Source organism: Cetorhinus maximus, unplaced genomic scaffold, assembly GCF_964194155.1.
Source record: "Cetorhinus maximus unplaced genomic scaffold, sCetMax3.hap1.1 HAP1_SCAFFOLD_363, whole genome shotgun sequence".
Classification (NCBI taxonomy): domain Eukaryota; kingdom Metazoa; phylum Chordata; class Chondrichthyes; order Lamniformes; family Cetorhinidae; genus Cetorhinus; species Cetorhinus maximus.
In genome coordinates, this window is record NW_027596309.1 from 51,725 (window position 1) to 69,766 (window position 18,042).

An 18,042-nucleotide genomic window follows, 5' to 3' on the forward strand; every position below is an offset into this window, starting at 1 on the left:
TATAACGCTGTTTATATTATATAATCACACACCGTGCGTTACTGGGTATAACGCTGTGTATATTATATAATCACACACCGTGCATTACTGGGTATAACGCTGTGTATATTATATAATAACACACCGTGCATTACTGGGAATAACGTTTGTATATAATATAATAACACACCGTTCATTACTGGGTATAACGCTGTGTATATTATATAATCACACACCGTGCGTTACTGGGTATAACGCTGTGTATATTATATAATCACACACCGTGCGTTACTGGGTATAACGCTGTGTATATTATATAATAACACACCGTGCGTTACTGGGTGTCACGCTGTGTATATTATATAATAACACGGCGTGTGTTACTGAGTATAACGCTGTGTATATTATATAATAACACACCGTGTGTTACTGGGTATAACGCTGTGTGTATTATATAATAATACACCGTGCGTTACTGGGTATAACGCTGTGTATATTATATAATAACACACCGTGCGTTACTGGGTATTTCGCTGTGTATATTATATAATTGCACACATTACGTAACTGAGTATAACGCTGTGTATATTATATAATAACACACCGGGCGTTACTGGGTATAACACTGTGTATATTATATAATCACAAACCGTGCCTTACTGGGTATAACGATGTGTATATTATATAATAACACACCGTGCGTTACTGGGTATAACGCTGTGTATATTATATAATCACACACCGTGCGTTACTGGGTATAACGCTGTGTATATTATATAATCACACACCGTGCGTTACTGGGTATAACGCTGTGTATATTATATAATCACACACCGTGCGTCTTTGGGTATAACGCTGTGTATATTATATAATCACACACCGTGCGTTACTGGGTATAACGCTGTGTATATTATATAATAACACACGTTGCGTTACTGGGTATAACGCTGTATATATTATATAATCACACACCTTGCGTTACTGGGTATAACGCTTTGTATATTATATAATAACACACCGTGCGTTACTGGGTATAATGCTGTGTATATTATATAATCACACACCGTGCGTTACTGGGTATAACGCTGTGTATATTGTGTAATCACACACTGTGCGATACTGGGTATAACGCAGTGTATATTATACAATCACACACCGTGCGTTACTGGGTATATCGCTTTGTATATTATATAATATCACACCGTGCGTTACTTGGTATAACGCTGTGTATATTATATAACAACACACCGTGCGTTACTGGGTATAACGCTGTATATATTATATAATCACACACCGTGCGTTACTGGGTATAACGCTGTGTATATTATATAATCACACACCGTGCGTTACTGGGTATAACACTGTGTATATTACATAATCACACACCGTGCGTTACTGGGTATAACGCTGTGTATATTATATAATCACACACCGTGCGTTACTGGGTATAACGCTGTGTATATTATAGAATAACACACCGTGCGTTACTGGGTATAACGCTGTGTATATTATATAATCACACACCGTGCGTTACTGGGTATAACGCTGTGTATATTATATAATAACACACTGTGCGTTAAAGGGTATAACACTGTATATATTATATAATAAAACATCGTGTGCAACTGGGTATAACACTGTATATATTATATAATAATACACCGTGCGTTACTGGGTATAACGCTGTGTATATTATATAATAACAGACCGTGCGTTACTGGGTATAACGATGTGTATATTATATAATAACACACCGTGTGTTACTGGGTATAACGCTGTGTATATTATATAATCACACACCGTGCGTTACTGGGTATATCGCTGTTTATATTATATAATCACACACCGTGCGTTACTGGGTATAACGCTGTGTATAATATATAATCACACACCGTGCGTTACTGGGTATTACGCTGTGTATATTATATAATCACACACCATGCGTTACTGGGTATAACGCTGTGTATATTATATAATCACACACCTTGCGTTACTGGGTATAACGCTGTGTATATTATATAATCACACACCGTGCGTTACTGGGTATAACGCTGTGTATATTATATAATCACACACCGTGCCTTACTGGGTATATCGCTCTGTATATTATATAATCACACACCGTGCATTACTGGATATAACAGTGTGTCTATTATATTCTAAATGGTTATATTGTCGTGTTATATAAAACTGACTCATCCTCTCTCAGCTTCTCTGAGTCACTACCCACTGCAGTTTAGAAATTGTGATGATTATTTGGCACTTTCTGATCGCTTTTGTCTATTTTCTGCCGCACTAACTTCCTCGTCATGTCAGCGGTCTGGATAAATTATTGTTCCAGTGTTCACCAGAACATCATCATTTTCTTCACATGCCGCGAGGCAGAGGTTAAGAGACAGAGATGGAGGGAGAGAGATAGATGCAGTCAGGCCGAGAGAGAGAGAGAGACTAGCAGAGACAGAGATAGAGGGGTGAGAAACAGTGACAGAGAGAGGCAGAGACAGGCAGAAAGTGAGGGGACTGCAAGGGAGCCAGACAAGGAGAGAGAGAGAGAGGCAGGAAAGCAGGGAGAGACAGTGGGAGTGATGTGAAGGCGAGACACAGAGGGTGAGGCAGAGATAGATTGAGACAAGGTGAAACTGTTATACCGGCAGATAGGTTGGAGATTGAGAGAGAGAGAGAGAGTGATGGAGAGGCAGCGAGAGAAAGGGAGAGGGGTAGACAGAGAGAGAGAGAGAGTGGGGGAGAGGGAGACAGAGACACAGACAGAGGCATAGCGAGAGAGAGACCTGGAGAGAGAGAGAGAGAGAGAGTGAGATACGGGGACACATCGAGAGACCTGTAGAGAGTGAGAGAGAGAGAGAGAGAGACAGAGGGGGAGAGGTAGATAGAGACACAGACAGAGGCACAGCGAGAGAGACCTGGAGAGAGAGAGAGAGAGTGAGATACGGGGACACATCGAGAGACCTGTAGAGAGTGAGAGACAGAGAGAGGGGAGAGGGGGAGAGTGAGAGAGATGAAGAGGGAGAGAGAGATACAGAGACACATTGAGAGAGCAATAGAGGGGCATAGAGCAAGTGAGGGGGAGAGAGAGAGAGAGAGTCAGAGAGATATGGAGACACATGAAGCAACCAATAGGGTTACACAGAGAGAGTGAGAGACAGAGAGAGAGACAGAGGGAGAGAGAGAGAGAGACAGAGGGGGAGAGGTAGAGAGAGAAAGAGAGAGACAGAGGGGGAGAGGTAGAGAGAGAGACACGCACACGCAAAGAAAGGGAGAGATAGGGAAACTGAGACACACAGAGGGAGAGGATGATGCAGAGAGTCTGAGGGAGATGTAGAGACAGAGAGGAAGAGAGAGAGAGACAGAATGACAGAGAGAGAGAGAGAGAGAGTGAGCGAGGGAGGGAGACAGATAGGCAAAGATAGACAGCGAGAAAGCTAGGCAGAACAAGATAGACAGAGGGAGAGAGATGGAGAGAGGCAGAGAGGGGGAAGATAGACAGAGAGTGACAGTGTGAGAGAGAGAGAGAGAGAGACGTGGATGAAAAAATGTTAATGTTTTTCACCTCCCAGTCAGAATGCGATCCCAGGAACAATGATCAGTCGGAAACCATCCACCTTTGGAAGTTTTTAATGAACTGGAGCGAGGTTCCAGCAGGCATTAAATATTCTCCTCCATCGCTGTGAAAATCCTTCAGCCCTTTGCCTGCCAAAACCTCTCAAATCCTGGGCAGAAAAAAGTGCTGGGCCGAGGGGAAGTGGGCGGGATAGGGGCCCAGTCCGCAGAGACACGTCCAAATTTTGGGAACATGGGTATCATTTTTAATCGGATGAAATGGATTTCAATTCAGGGCACCCTCTGCGGAGACAGTCATTGGACAGGGACAGGAATCAAAGCAAAGGAGCCAACATTAAAGACAAATAAATCACACAGGGACCTCCCGGACACTGTCCCCATCCAACACTCCCAGGACAGGTACAGCACGGGGTTAGATACAGAGTAAAGCTCCCTCGACACCGTCCCCATCAAAAACTCCCAGGACAGGTACAGCATGGGGTTAGATACAGAGCAAAGCTCACTCTACACCGTCCCCATCAAACACTCCCAGGACAGGTACAGCACGGGGTTAGATACAGAGTAAAGCTCCCTCTACACCGTCCCCATCAAACACTCCCAGGACAGGTACAGCACCGGGTTAGATACAGAGTAAAGCTCCCTCTACACTGTCCCTATCAAACACTCCCAGGGCAGGTACAGCACGGGGTTAGATACAGAGTAAAGCTCCCTCTACACTGTCCCCATCAAACACTCCCAGGACAGGTACAGCACGGGGTTAGATACAGAGTAAAGCTCCCTCTACACTGTCCCTATCAAACACTCCCAGGGCAGGTACAGCACGGGGTTAGATACAGAGTAAATCTCCCTCTACACTGTCCCCATCAAACACTCCCAGGACAGGTACAGCATGGGGTTAGATACAGAGTAAAGCTCCCTCTACACTGTCCCCATCAAACACTCCCAGGACAGGTTCAGCACGGGGTTAGATACAGAGTAAAGCTCCCTCTACACCGTCCCCATCAAACACTCCCAGGACAGGTACAGCACGGGGTTAGATACAGAGTAAAGCTCCCTTTACACTGTCCCCATCAAACACTCCCAGGACAGGTACAGCACGGGGTTAGATACAGAGTAAAGCTCCCTCTACACTGTCCCCATCAAACACTCCCATGACAGGAACAGCACGGGGTTAGACACAGAGCAAGAGAGGAGGTTGTGACGCACACTCTGTAGGCACATTGTCCGGAATTAATTTGTGTCCTCATCCAACGATGCAAAGGCTTTGGTCACGTGTCCTCGGCCTGTTTTGCACGCTTCATTTTTATCCGAATTAGGAGGTGTTTCCATCTCTTTTGACATCCTCAGATGAATCCTTCGCTCCTTGGGCTAGGATTTCTCCTCAGTCACAGCGTTCGATAACTTCTGGCTCACGCTGGGGTCGATGTCTCTGCTAAAGGAGGCAAAAAGAACTCCTTTCAGTTTAATACCCCCACCGTGCAGAGCAGAAGAGGCCTGATCTCACAGCCGGCTCGTTGTATTACAGCCTGCACACATTCTGAACCTCGGACTTCACCACTTACAATTAGTCTCTAGGTGACCCTCAACTTTAGCCTATTTACAGTTTGGACTCAAAGCAATCCTATATTTTACCGTTTACAATTATTCTCCAACTGATCCCAATTTTAGCCTCTTTACAATTGGTCTTGAGGTAATCCCTGGATTTCCCTATTTACAATTAGTCTCTAAGTGACCCTTAATTTTTGCCTATTTAGAATTTGTCTCAAAGTGACCCTAAGATTTCACTATTTACAATTATTCTCCAAGTTATCCCAATTTTAGCCCCTTTAGATTTGGTCTTGAAGTCATCCCTGGATTTCCCTATTTACAATTAGTCTCTAAGTGACCCCGGTTCTCTAGTCCTTACAGCGCCAGATGCTGCAGTGGACAGGACTGGGACGGTAAGCAGTCCCCAGAGCCCAAGTCCCAGGTGTCCAGGACCAGGTAAGTTTTGGTGGTTTCAGTACAGGGTGGGGAGGTGGACGTAGGGGGCGGGTGGACGGGGCACTGGGGTGTCGGTCGAGAGGCTGGGCGGACGATGGGCTCCTGCAGGGGTTAGACATCTTTTGTGAGGGGTGGGGGGGCAACCGATGTTAAACGGAGGCTGCTGATGGAGGTGTCCCCACCCCCCCCCCCCCCCACCTACAAACACACCAGTGAAGCAAGGTTAAATTCTGCCGTAAGTAACCCCAATTTTGGTCTATTTACAATTTGTCTTGAAGTGACCCTAAGACTTCACAATTTACAATTAGTCTCTGCGTGACCCCAATTTTAGCTGCTTTACAATTAGTCTCTAGGTGACCCGGGATTGTCCAATTTGCAATTGGCCTCTAAGTGACCCGCGAAGCCTGTTCTCCCTGCTGCTTGGTTACCACGGTTTTCATGACCTCAAGTGCAATGGCTGGAGATGGGATATTAGGAGGGTAGGAGGGAGGGAGAGAGAGAGAGAGACAGCATGGGGCATAATGGACTGAATGGCCTGTGTATTCCTAGCTACTCCGGTAGATTCAAGTTCTTTTTGATGAGGTTACTAAGTTTCCAACCTCCCCTTCAACCCTCCTGGATGCAGACCATTTACCTGGGGGTCTTGGGGGTCTGGAGTGATGGAATGGAATCCGGGAGAGGGGCTGTTGATGGGATCTGGGCCTTTTGGAGGCTCCCTGGAGAGAGAAAGACGGACAGTAAGAATAAAGGGCCTGTTAAACATCCCCACCCCTGCACTGACCCACCTCCCCGGTCTTAATACCCCACCAACCCTTCAAATCCCTCCCCCACCCTTCAAAGACCATCCAGCAACCTTCACTTCCACCCCCCACCCTTGAAGCTTCTCCCCTTCCCCTTCAAAGCCCTCCTCCACCCTTCAAAACCCCACCCCACCCAATCAAAACCCTCCCCTACTTTCAAACCCCCTCCTCCACCATTGATAGCATCACACCACACTCCAAATTCCTCCCCACCCTTCAAACCCTCCCCCACTCTTCAAACCCTCCCCCACCCTTCAGACCCTCCCCCAGCCCTCAGATTCCCTTCCCAATCATTCTAACCCCTACCCCCACCCTTAAAATCCCTACCCCTACCATTCAAACCCCCTTTGCCCCACTTGGCAAACCACCTCCTCCACTTGGCAAACTCCCTCGTCACCCTTCAAAACACGTCCCTCACCCTTCATACCCCTCTCCAATTCTTCAAACCCCTCCCCCATTCCTCAAACCAGCTCCCCACTCCTTAAACCCCCTCCGCTACTCTTCATACCCCTCCCCAATTCTTCTAATCGCACCCTCCACTCCTCAAAACACCTCCCATTCATCAGACCCCCTTCCCCCACTCCTCAAAACCCCTTCCATACCCTTCAAAACCCCACCCCCCCATGCTCCATACCCACTCCCCAATCCTTCTAACGCCTCCCCATGCTTCAAACTCCCTCCCCCACACTTCAAACCTTCTCCCCCACTTCTTAAAACCCCTCCCCCACTCCTCAATCCCCCTCCCCCACTCCTCCATCCCCCTCCCCCACTCCTCGATCCCCCTTCCCCACTCCTCAATCCCCCTCCCCCACTCCTCAATCCCCCTCCCCCACTCCTCAATCCCCCTGCCCCACTCCTCAATCCCCCTCCCCGACTCCTCAATCCCCCTGCCCCACTCCTCAATCCCCCTGCCCCACTCCTCAATCCCCCTCCCCCACTCCTCAATCCCCCTCCCCCACACCTCAATCCCCCTCCCCCAGTCCTCAATCCCCCTCCCCCAGTCCTCAATCCCCCTCCCCCACTCCTCAATCCCCCTCCCCCACTCCTCAATCCCCCTCGCCCAATCCTCAAACCCCCTCGCCCACTCCTCAATCCCCCTCGCCCACTCCTCAATCCCCCTCGCCCACTCCTCAATCCCCCTCGCCCACTCCTCAATCCCCCTCGCCCACTCCTCAATCCCCCTCCCCCACTCCTCAATCCCCCTCCCCCACTCCTCAATCACCCTCCCCCACTCCTCAATCGCCCTCGCCTGCTCCTTAATTCCCTCTCCCCTGCCCTTCAAGCTCCGAAGGTCTGTGCGCAGTCCGGACAGCACACCCCCCCTCCCCCCACTGAAACCCAGACCCCAAGCCTGGCCCTCAGAATTACCTGTGATCGGAGGCATCAGAACCCCGAAAGGGAAGACGGAGCGGAGCTGCAGGGCGGCCTGAGTCACAGCCGGAATCTCAATCCCCGATCCTGCCGGGGATAACAGAAGGATAACATCCACACGGCAGCCTTCCCGAGCTTCTGGGCTAGTCAATGGCTTCACCCAACCACGACAGAACCCCGATTCAAACCAGATTATTATGCAAGAATTCGGTCTGTAACTCACTCCCGGGTATCTGTTATTCTATATATAAACCCCCCGAACCCCTCGATTAGATTCCAGACTGTAACTCACTCCCGGGTATCTGTTATTCTATATATAAACCCCCCCCCCGAACCCCTCGATTAGATTCCAGTCTGTAACTCACTCCCGGGTATCTGTTATTCTATATATAAACCCCCCGAACCCCTCGATTAGATTCCAGTCTGAACTCACTCCCGGGTATCTGTTATTCTATATATAAACCACCCCAAGCCCCTCGATTAGATTCCAGTCTGTAACTCACTCCCGGGTATCTGTTATTCTATATATAAACCCCACCCCGAACCCCTCGATTAGATTCCAGTCTGTAACTCACTCCCGGGTATCTGTTATTCTATATATAAACCGCCCCGAACCCCTCGATTAGATTCCAGTCTGTAACTCACTCCCGGGTATCTGTTACTCTATATATAAACCACCCCGAACCCCTCGATTATATTCCAGTCTGTAACTCACTCCCGGGTATCTGTTATTCTATATATAAACCCCACCCCGAACCCCTCAATTAGATTCCAGTCTGTAACTCACTCCCGGGTATCTGTTATTCTACATATAAACCACCCCGAACCCCTCGATTAGATTCCAGTCTGTAACTCACTCCCAGGTATCTGTTATTCTATATATAAACCACCCCGAACCCCTCGATTAGATTCCAGTCTGTAACTCACTCCCGGGTACCTGTTATTATATATATAAACCACCCCGAACCCCTCGATTAGATTCCAGTCTGTAACTCACTCCCGGGTACCTGTTATTATATATATAAACCACCCCGAACCCCTCGATTAGATTCCAGTCTGTAACTCACTCCCGGGTACCTGTTATTCTATATATAAACCACCCCGAACCCCTCGATTAGATTCCAGCCTGTAACTCACTCCCAGGTATCTGTTATTCTATATATAAACCACCCCGAACCCCTCGATTAGATTCCAGTCTGTAACTCACTCCCGGGTATCCGTTATTCTATATATAAACCACCCCGAACCCCTCGATTAGATTCCAGTCTGTAACTCACTCCCGGATATCTGTTATTCTATATATAAACCACCCCAAGCCCCTCGATTAGATTCCAGTCTGTAACTCACTCCCGGGTATCTGTTATTCTATATATAAACCCCACCCCGAACCCCTCGATTAGATTCCAGTCTGTAACTCACTCCCAGGTATCTGTTATTCTATATATAAACCCCACTGAGCCCCTCGATTGGCGCCCAGACACCCTCACGATCTTACCTTCTGCCAATCGTGCCATGAGCTGGAGACGGCCTGTTGGGCCCAGGCTGATTCCAGATCGATCCGCCTCTTCATTGTCCATGATGGAGATCTGTCCGTCCTGCTCCGATCGATCCGACACCAGCCCAACTTTGAGAGGACGTCCCGCTAACTCAAAGCCGTGGAGCTGTTCCAACGCCCTCCGGGCGCAATCCGACTCAGAGAACTGCACCACCAGCGAGAAAGAGGAGAGAGGGATGGGGCAGGTGGCGGGGGGGGTGGTGGGTGGGGTGGAGGAGAGGAGGATGTGTTTAGAAAATATCAAGTTCCTCGAACTCGGGCTCGGCAAAAGAGGCAGGACCGATCCGGAGTTCAAGTAGCGATCGTCCAGGCTCCATCTCGGGCCTAGTCTGCCGACGGAATAGGGGCGCTAACGCAGGCTCCATCCCGGGCCTACCACCTCCCAAACAGCGCGGAACGATGGTCCAGGCTCCATCACGGGCCTGTTATCTCCCTGAGGATCAGGAGCGATAACACAGGCTCCATCCCGGGCCTACCATCTCCCAGACAACACTGAGAAATGGTCCAGGCTCCATCTCGGGCCTAGTCTGCCTATGGATCAGGAGCGATAACACAGGCTCCATCTCAGGCCTACCATCTCCCAGACAACACGGAGCGATGGTCCAGGCTCAATCTCAGGCCTGTTATCTCCCTGAGGATCAGGAGTGATAACACAGGCTCCATCTCAGGCCTACCATCTCCCAGACAACACGGAGCGACGGTCCAGGCTCCATTTCGGGCCTGTTAACTCCCTGAGGATCAGGAGCGATAACGCAGGCTCCATCACGGGCCTACCATCTCCCAGACAACACGGAGCGATGGTCCAGGCTCCATCTCGGGCCTGTTATCTCCCTGAGGATCAGGAGCGATAACACAGTCTCCATCTCAGGCCTACCATCTCCCAGACAACACGGAGTGACGGTCCAGGCTCCATCTCAGGCCTATTGCCTCCCTGAGGATCAGGAGCGATAACGCAGGCTCCATCACGGGCCTACCATCTCCCAGACAACACGGAGCGATGGTCCAGGCTCCATCTCGGGCCTATTATCTCTCTGAGGATCAGGAGGGGTAACACAGGCTCCATCTTGGGCCTAGTATCTCCCTAAGGATCAGGAGTGATAGCACAGGCTCCATCTTGGGCCTACCTCTCGGGCCTATTCTCACAGAGGCCCAGGAGAGAAAACACAGGCTCTAGCCTCTCCCAGACAAGTAGAGGAAGTCATAGAGATAGAGAGGGTTGTAGGGGCTGGAGGAGGTTACTGAGATAGGGAGGGTCGTAGGGGCTGGAAGAGGTTACAGAGATAGGGAGGGTTGTAGGGGCTGGAGGAGGTTACAGAGATAGGGAGGGATGTAGGGGCTGGAGGAGGTTACAGAGATAGGGAGGGTTGTAGGGGCTGGAGGAGGTTACAGAGATAGGGAGGGGTGTAGGGGACTGGAGGAGGTTACAGAGATAGGGAGGGATGTAGGGGCTGGAGGAGGTTACAGAGATAGGGAGGGATGTAGGGGCTGGAGGAGGTTACAGAGATAGGGAGGGTTGTAGGGACTGGAGGAGGTTACAGAGATAGGGAGGGTTGTAGGAGCTGGAGGAGGTTACAGAGATAGGGAGGGGTGTAGGGGCTGGAGGAGGTTACAGAGATAGGGAGGGGTGTAGGGGACTGGAGGAGGTAACAGTGATAGGGAGGGGTGTAGGGGGCTGGAGGAGGTTACAGAGATAGGGAGGGTTGTAGGGGCTGGAGGAGGTTACAGAGATAGGGAGGGGTGTAGGGGCTGGAGGAGGTTACAGAGATAGGGAGGGGTGTAGGGGCTGGAGGAGGTTACAGCCCCCTATCCTTCCCTAAATGGGGGAATTAGTGCCCCTGATGGGGTTTTTAACAACCATCGATGATCATTTCATAGCCGCCTTTACCCTTATTAATCAATCCCAGTGTCTGCCGTGCTAGGATTCGACCCCAGGTCCCCGGGATTTTGACCCTGGGTCTCTTGGTCACTGGTCCAGCGACAATACCACTTCGCCATCGCCTCCCCCTCCGTCGGAGAGGCTGAGGTTTTCACTGGAAGCTGTCGGAAATCCCACTGGGGGTGGGTGGGGGGAGCTCGGTGTTCCCAGTGGGAAAGGCTGGGAATTTCTGGCATGTGGGGCTGGGGGATGACTCACCGTGACGAATCCATACCCTCTGGATATCCCCGTGTCTGGATCCTTGATCACGTGTAAACTGTCGATCTAGGAGGGAGAGAGAGAGAGAGAGCAAAGGATCATTCGTTTGAGTAAACTGAAGACAAGAGAGAGAAGCAGGGAGAGAGAGATACAGAGAGAGAGAGAGATATACAGGGAGAGAGAGAGAGATATACAGAGAGAGAGAGGGAGGGGGAGAGAGCGACAGTGAGAGAGAGAGAGAGAGAGAGACAGTGACAGAGGGAGAGGGAGAGACAGCGAGAGAGAGACAGTGAGAGAGAGACAGTGAGAGAGAGAGGGAACCAGAGATGGAGACAGAGAGAGACAGGGAGACAGAGAGAGACAGGGAGACAGAGAGAGACAGGGAGACAGAGAGAGAGAGAGAGAGACCGAGAGGGAGAGACCGAGAGGGAGAGACCGAGAGAGAGAGACCGAGAGAGAGAGACCGAGAGAGAGAGAGACAGTGAGAAAGAGAGGGAGAGAGGGAGAAAGGAAACCAGAGATGGAGAGAGAGAGAGAGAGAGAGGAACAGACTGAGAGGGACAGACTGAGAGAGAGGGACAGACTGAGAGAGAGGGACAGACTTAGAGAGAGGGACAGACTGAGAGAGGGAGACAGGGAGAGAGAGAGACAGGGAGAGAGAGAGACAGGGAGAGAGAAGGTCCAAGAGAGAGGGGACCCGAGAGAAACAGGGAGAAAGAGCTAGAGACAGGGAGAGGGAGCGAGACAGAGAGTGAGACAAAGAGAGAGTGAGAGACAGGGAGAGAGAAGGCCAGAGAGAGAGGGGGGCCGGAAAGAAACAGGGAGACAGAGATAGAGACAGAGAGAGGGGGGAAGATAGAGAGAGAGAGGGGAGAGAGAGGCAGAGAGAGAGGGAGAGGATGTGTGGGAGAGAGAGGATGAGTGAAGTCTGAGGATACCCACCTTCCCGAAGGGTTGAAAGATTCCCCTGAGCATCTCCTCGGTGATGTTGGAGTGGAGTGATCCCACGTAGAGCCTCATGGGCCCCGCCAGCCCTTTCTGCTGATTGCTGACCAGCGCGTTTGGCCGATTCTTTTCTGCCTGCTCGGGGTGGGGGAAGGTGACAGTGGGCGGGGAGGGGGGGACGTTGTGGGGGGAGGGTGGGAGGATATATTAGCATCGACCAGGGATTGGTTAATGGACAAAAAACAGAGAGTAAGAATCTTTGGGTTGAAGACTGAACCATTTTCTGATGATATACAGCTCGATGAGAAGGAAGCTGTGTGGAGGACACAAAGAGGCAGCAAAGAGATACAGGCAAGTTAATTGAGCAGGGCAACAAGATGGCAGATGGAGTATCTTGTCGGGAAGTATGAAGTTATTCACGTTGGTCATGACAAAAGCAGAATATTTTGCAACCGGTGAGGTACTATTCCAACGTTGGCGTTCAACGAGATTCGATGGTGCTCGCAAGGAAGGCTTGTTACAACCGTGAACGGGCTTGGGTGAGACCACACATGGAGTACCGTGCGCTGTTATAGCATATGGCGGAGGGCACGAAGATTGGCCGGGTGGTCAACAGTGAGGTTGAGTGTCTTGGGCTACAGGAAGATATAGACATGATGGTCAAATGGGCAGATAAGCGGCAGATGGAATTTAACCCTGAAACGTGTGAGGTGATAACACTTTGGAAGGAGTAATTTGACAAGGAAGTATTCGATGAACGGCATGACACTAGGAAGTTCTGAGGAACAAAGGGACCTTGGCGTGTGTGTGTCCATAGATCTCTGAAGGCGGAGGGGCATGTTAGTGGGGGTGGTGAAAAAGGCATAGGGGACACTTGCCTTTATCAATCGAGGCATCGATTACAAAAGTAGGGAGGTGATGTTGGAGTTGTATAGACCCTTGGTGAGGCCACAGCTGGAGTACTGGGTGCAGTTCTGGTCGCCACATTATAGGAAGGATGTGATGGCACTGGAGGGGGGTGCAGAGGAGATTCACCAGGATGTTGCCATGGGGATGAAACATTTAAGTGATGAAGAGAGGTTGGGATAGACTTGGGTTGTTTTCGTTGGAGTAGAGAAGACTGAGGGGCGACCTGATCGAGGTGTACAAGATTATGAGGGGCATGGACAGGGTGGATAGGGAGCAGCTTAGTTGAAGGGTCAGTCACAAAGGGGGCATAAGTTCAAGGTGAGGGGCAGGAAGTTTAGAGGGGGGGGATGTGAGGATAAGCTTTTTTACCCAGAGGGTGGTGAGGGTCTGGAATGCGCTGCCTGGGAGGGTGGTGGAGGTGGGTTAGCCTCACATCCTTTTAAAAAGTACCTGGATGAGCACTTGGCACCTCATAAACATTCAAGGCTATGGGGCCAAGTGCAGGTCAATGGGGTTAGGGAGGTAGGTCAGGTGTTTCTCACGTGTCAGGTGCAGAGTCGATGGGCCGAAGGGCCTCTTCTGCACGGTGAGATTCTGATCCTGTTCACTCCGTGGGCTGTTAAATTGTGGAACTCTCTGCCTCAGGGGGCTGGAGGTGATCAGTCATCGAGTATACTCGAGACAGAGATTGATAGATCTTTTGAGACCCGGGGGAATTAAGGGATAGCGCGGGAAGGTGGAGTTGAATTGGAAGGTCGGCTGTGGTCATATTGAATGGAGAAGCAGGCTTGAGGAGGGGCTGAAAGGCCTCCTCCTGCCCCCAACTACTTGAGACTGTGGTGGGTTAGGTAGGGGTGGGGTTCGTTTTCGTTCGTTCATGGGGTGTGGGCGTCGTGACTGGCCAGGCCAGCATTTATTGCCCGTCCCTGGTTGCCCTAGTTCAGATGGGGCATTTAAGAGTCAACCACCTTGCCGTGGGGTCTGGAGTCACATGTAGGCCAGACCAGGTAAGGTCAGCAGAATTCCTTCCCTGAAGGGCATGAGTGAACCAGATGGGGTTTTTTTTTTTACAACGATCGACAATGGTTTCATGGTCCTCCTCAGACTTTGAATTCCAGTTTTTTATTGAATTCAAATTCTACCATCTGCCGTGACAGGATTCGGACCCGGGTCCCCAGGGCATTACCCGGGGTCTCTGCATTACTAGTCCAGCGACAATATCGCCACACCATCACGCTGGAGTGGGGGCGGGGCTGGAGTGGGGGGGCGGGGCTAGAGTGGGGGGACGGGGCTGGAGTGGGGGCGGGGCTGGAGTGGGGGCGGGGCTGGAGTGGGGGCGGGGCTGGAGTGGGCTGGAGTGGGGGTGGGGCTGGAGTGGGGGCGGGGCTGGAGTGGGGGCGGGGCTGGAGTTGGGGCGGGGCTGGAGTGGGGGGCGGGGCTGGAGTGGGGGCGGGGCTGGAGTGGGGGCGGGGCTGGAGTGGGGGGCGGGGCTGGAGTGGGGGTGGGGTTGGGGCTGGAGTGGGGCGGGGCTGGGGTGGAGCGGGGCGGGGCTGAGTGGGGGCGGGGCTGAGTGTGGGCGGGGCTGAGTGGGTGTGGGGCTGAGTGGGGGCAGGGCTGGAGTGGCGGCGGGGCTGGAGTGGGGGCGGGGCTGAGTGAGGCTTGTTTTATCATTACTCATTCATGGGATGTGGGCTTCTTTGGCTGGGCCCAGCATTTATTGCCCATCCCTAATTGCCCCCTTGAGAAGGTGGTGGGTGAGCTGCCTTCTTGAACCGCTGCAGTCCCCTGTGGTGTAGGTACACCCACAGTGCTGTTAGGGAGGGAGTTCCAGGATTTTGTCCCTGTGGTGTAGGTACACCCACGGCGCTGTTAGGGAGGGAGTTCCAGGATTTTGATCCAGCGACAGTGAAGGAACGGCCGATATATTTCCAAGTCGGGATGGTGAGGGGCTCGGAGGGGGAACTTCCAGGTGGTGGGTGTTCCCCATGTGTCTGCTGCCCCTTGTCCCTCTAGATGGTAGAGGTCGTGGGTTTGGAAGCTGCTGTCGACGGAGCCTTGGTGAGTTGCTCAGTGCATCTTGTAGATGGTACACACGCTGCTGCTACTGTGCGTCGGTGGTGGAGGGAGTGAATGTTGGCGGATGGGGTGCCGATCGAGCGGGGCTGCTTTGTCCTGGACGGTGTCGAGCTTCTCGAGTGTTGTGGGAGCTGCACTCATCCAGGCAAAGTGGGGAGTGTCCCCATCACACTCCTGACTTGTGCCTTGTAGATGGTGGACAGGCTTTGGGGAGTCAGGAGGTGAGTTACTCTCCGCAGGATTCCCAGCCTCTGACCTGCTCTTGTAGCCACAGTATTTATATGGCTGGGTCCAGGATTTGGTGTGGGCTGGGTTGAGGTGGGCGGGGTTGAGTTGGGCAGGGTTGGGTTGTGCTGAATTGGTTTGACTTGGGTTGTTTTGAACTGAGTTCAGATTATCAACCTGGATTCAGTGAAATCCCTCTGAGTCTCTCAATTACCTCGGCTACAACCCATTACACACAACAGACTAAAAGGATTCTCCCTCACTACTGACCTACAGAGAGTGCAGTACTCAATTAACAGAAGTGTAATCATCCATCATTACTACCTTGCAACAGTGCGGCTCTCCCTCAGCACTGACCCTCCGACAGTGCGGCTCTCCCTCAGCACTGACCCTCCGACAGTGCGGCTCTCCCTCAGTACTGACCCTCCGACAGTGCGGCTCTCCCTCAGCACTGACCCTCCGACAGTGCGGCTCTCCCTCAGCACTGACCCTCCGACAGTGCGGCGCTCCCTCAGCACTGACCCTCCGACAGTGCGGCTCTCCCTCAGCACTGACCCTCCGACAGTGCGGCTCTCCCCCAGTACTGACCCTCCGACAGTGCGGCGCTCCCTCAGCACTGACCCTCCGACAGTGCGGCTCTCCCTCAGCACTGACCCTCCGACAGTGCGGCTCTCCCTCAGCGCTGACCCTCCGACAGTGCGGCGCTCCCTCAGCACTGACCCTCCGACAGTGCGGCGCTCCCTCAGCACTGACCCTCCAACAGTTCGGCGCTCACTCCGCACTGACCCTCCGACGGTCCATGTACCTGGGAGGCCTGGACAATGATGGGAATTCCCAACAGTCTCTGTCCTGAGAGACCGATTGCCAATGCGACAGATTCAATCTCGTAAAACTCAACATAAGCGATGCCTTTGGACCTCCGCGAACTCCTGTCTGATATGATCTTCACATCGCGAACCTGTTGAGGTACAGCACAGCGTTACAGCACACTCTTACAGCACAGGGTTAGGTAGAGAGTAAATCTCCCTCTACACCGTCCCCATCAAACACTCCCAGAACAGGTACAGCATGGGGTTAGATATAGAGTAAAGCTCCCTCTACACTGTCCCCATCAAACACGCCCAGGACAGGTACAGCAAGGGGTTAGATACAGAGTAAAGCTCCCTCTACACTGTCCACATCATACACTCTCAGGACAGGTACAGCACGGGGTTAGATACAGAGTAAAGCTCCCTCTACACCGTCCCCATCAAACACTCCCAGGACAGGTACAGCATGGGGTTAGATACAGAGTAAAGCTCCCTCTACACTGTCCCCATCAAACACTCTCAGGACAGGTACAGCATGGGGTTAGATACAGAGTAAAGCTCCCTCTACACTATCCCCATCAAACACTCCCAGGACAGGTACAGCACGGGGTTAGATACAGAGTAAAGCTCCCTCTACACTGTCCCCATCAAACACTCCCAGGACAGGTACAGCACGGGGTTAGATACAGAGTAAAGCTCCCTCTACACCGTCCCCATCAAACACTCCCAGGACAGGTACAGCACGGGGTTAGATACAGAGTAAAGCTCCCTCTACACTGTCCCCATCAAACACTCCCAGGACAGGTACAGCACGGGGTTAGATACAGAGTAAAGATCCCTCTACACCGTCCCCATCAAACACTCCCAGGACAGGTACAGCACGGGGTTAGATACAGAGTGAAGATTAGGGAATGTGTACCAATCTGTTCTTACTTTCCCTACTGTGGAGAAGAATTCAGCGAGGTCTCTGGGGCGGATGCGTGCAGAGAACTGCAGACACAACACTGTGCAGGAGTCTCTCTCTTCAGGGCTCCGATTCCAAGAACGATCCCTGGATAAATGATGGACAGCCGTGAGATGGCGGAGTACCTGACCAAATCCCATTCAGCCCCTGTGTTCACTGATCCCCACTGCCCCTAACCCAGCAACATCTCGATTTTCAAATTCTCATTCTTGTTTCCATATCCCCTCATGTCTCTGTAACCTCCTCCAGCCCCTACACCACTCCCTATCTCTGTAACCTCCTCCAGCCCCTACACCCCTCCCTATCTCTGTAACCTCCTCCAGCCCCTACACCCCTCCCTATCTCTGTAACCTCCTCCAGCCCCTACACCCCTCCCTATCTCTGTAACCTCCTCCAGCCCCTAACCCCTCCCTATCTCTGTAACCTCCTCCAGCCCCTACACCCCTCCCTATCTCTGTAACCTCCTCCAGCCCACTACACCCCTCCCTATCTCTGTAACCTCCTCCAGCCCTCTACACCCCCTCCCTATCTCTGTAACCTCCTCCAGCCCCTACACCCCCTCCCTATCTCTGTAACCTCCTCCAGTCCCCTACAACCCTCCCTATTCCTGTAACCTCCTCCAGCCTCCTACAACCCTCTCTATCTCTGTAACCTCCTCCAGCCCCCTATAACCCTCCCTATCTCTGTAACCTTCTCCAGCCGCTACACCCCTC

The 18,042-nt window shown here is 51.8% G+C and overlaps 1 protein-coding gene across 1 annotated transcript; it reads right to left on the reverse strand.

Annotated features, from left to right (window-relative positions):
• Positions 1 to 4,926: 4,926 nt before the first annotated feature.
• LOC144673434 (RNA-binding protein 39-like) lies at positions 4,927 to 17,410 on the reverse strand. Its single transcript, XM_078535274.1, has 8 exons — positions 17,299 to 17,410; positions 16,362 to 16,514; positions 12,344 to 12,481; positions 11,402 to 11,467; positions 9,208 to 9,412; positions 7,710 to 7,799; positions 6,176 to 6,257; positions 4,927 to 4,987 (listed from the first exon to the last, which is right to left on the reverse strand). The coding sequence occupies exons 3-8, from the start codon at positions 12,419 to 12,421 to the stop codon at positions 4,927 to 4,929; spliced, it is 582 nt and encodes a 193-aa protein (XP_078391400.1). The 5' UTR covers positions 12,422 to 12,481; positions 16,362 to 16,514; positions 17,299 to 17,410.
• Positions 17,411 to 18,042: the final 632 nt, after the last annotated feature.

Excerpts from the sequence above, each read along its gene's own strand:
- LOC144673434 (XM_078535274.1), bottom strand. The coding sequence starts at position 12,421 with ATGAGGCTCTACGTGGGATCACTCCACTCCAACATCACCGAGGAGATG. Across the intron at positions 11,468-12,343 it reads TCTTTCAACCCTTCGGGAAG|ATCGACAGTTTACACGTGAT; the intron begins GTGGGTATCCTC and ends TCTCCCTCCTAG. Across the intron at positions 6,258-7,709 it reads TCTGATGCCTCCGATCACAG|GGAGCCTCCAAAAGGCCCAG; the intron begins GTAATTCTGAGG and ends TTCTCTCTCCAG.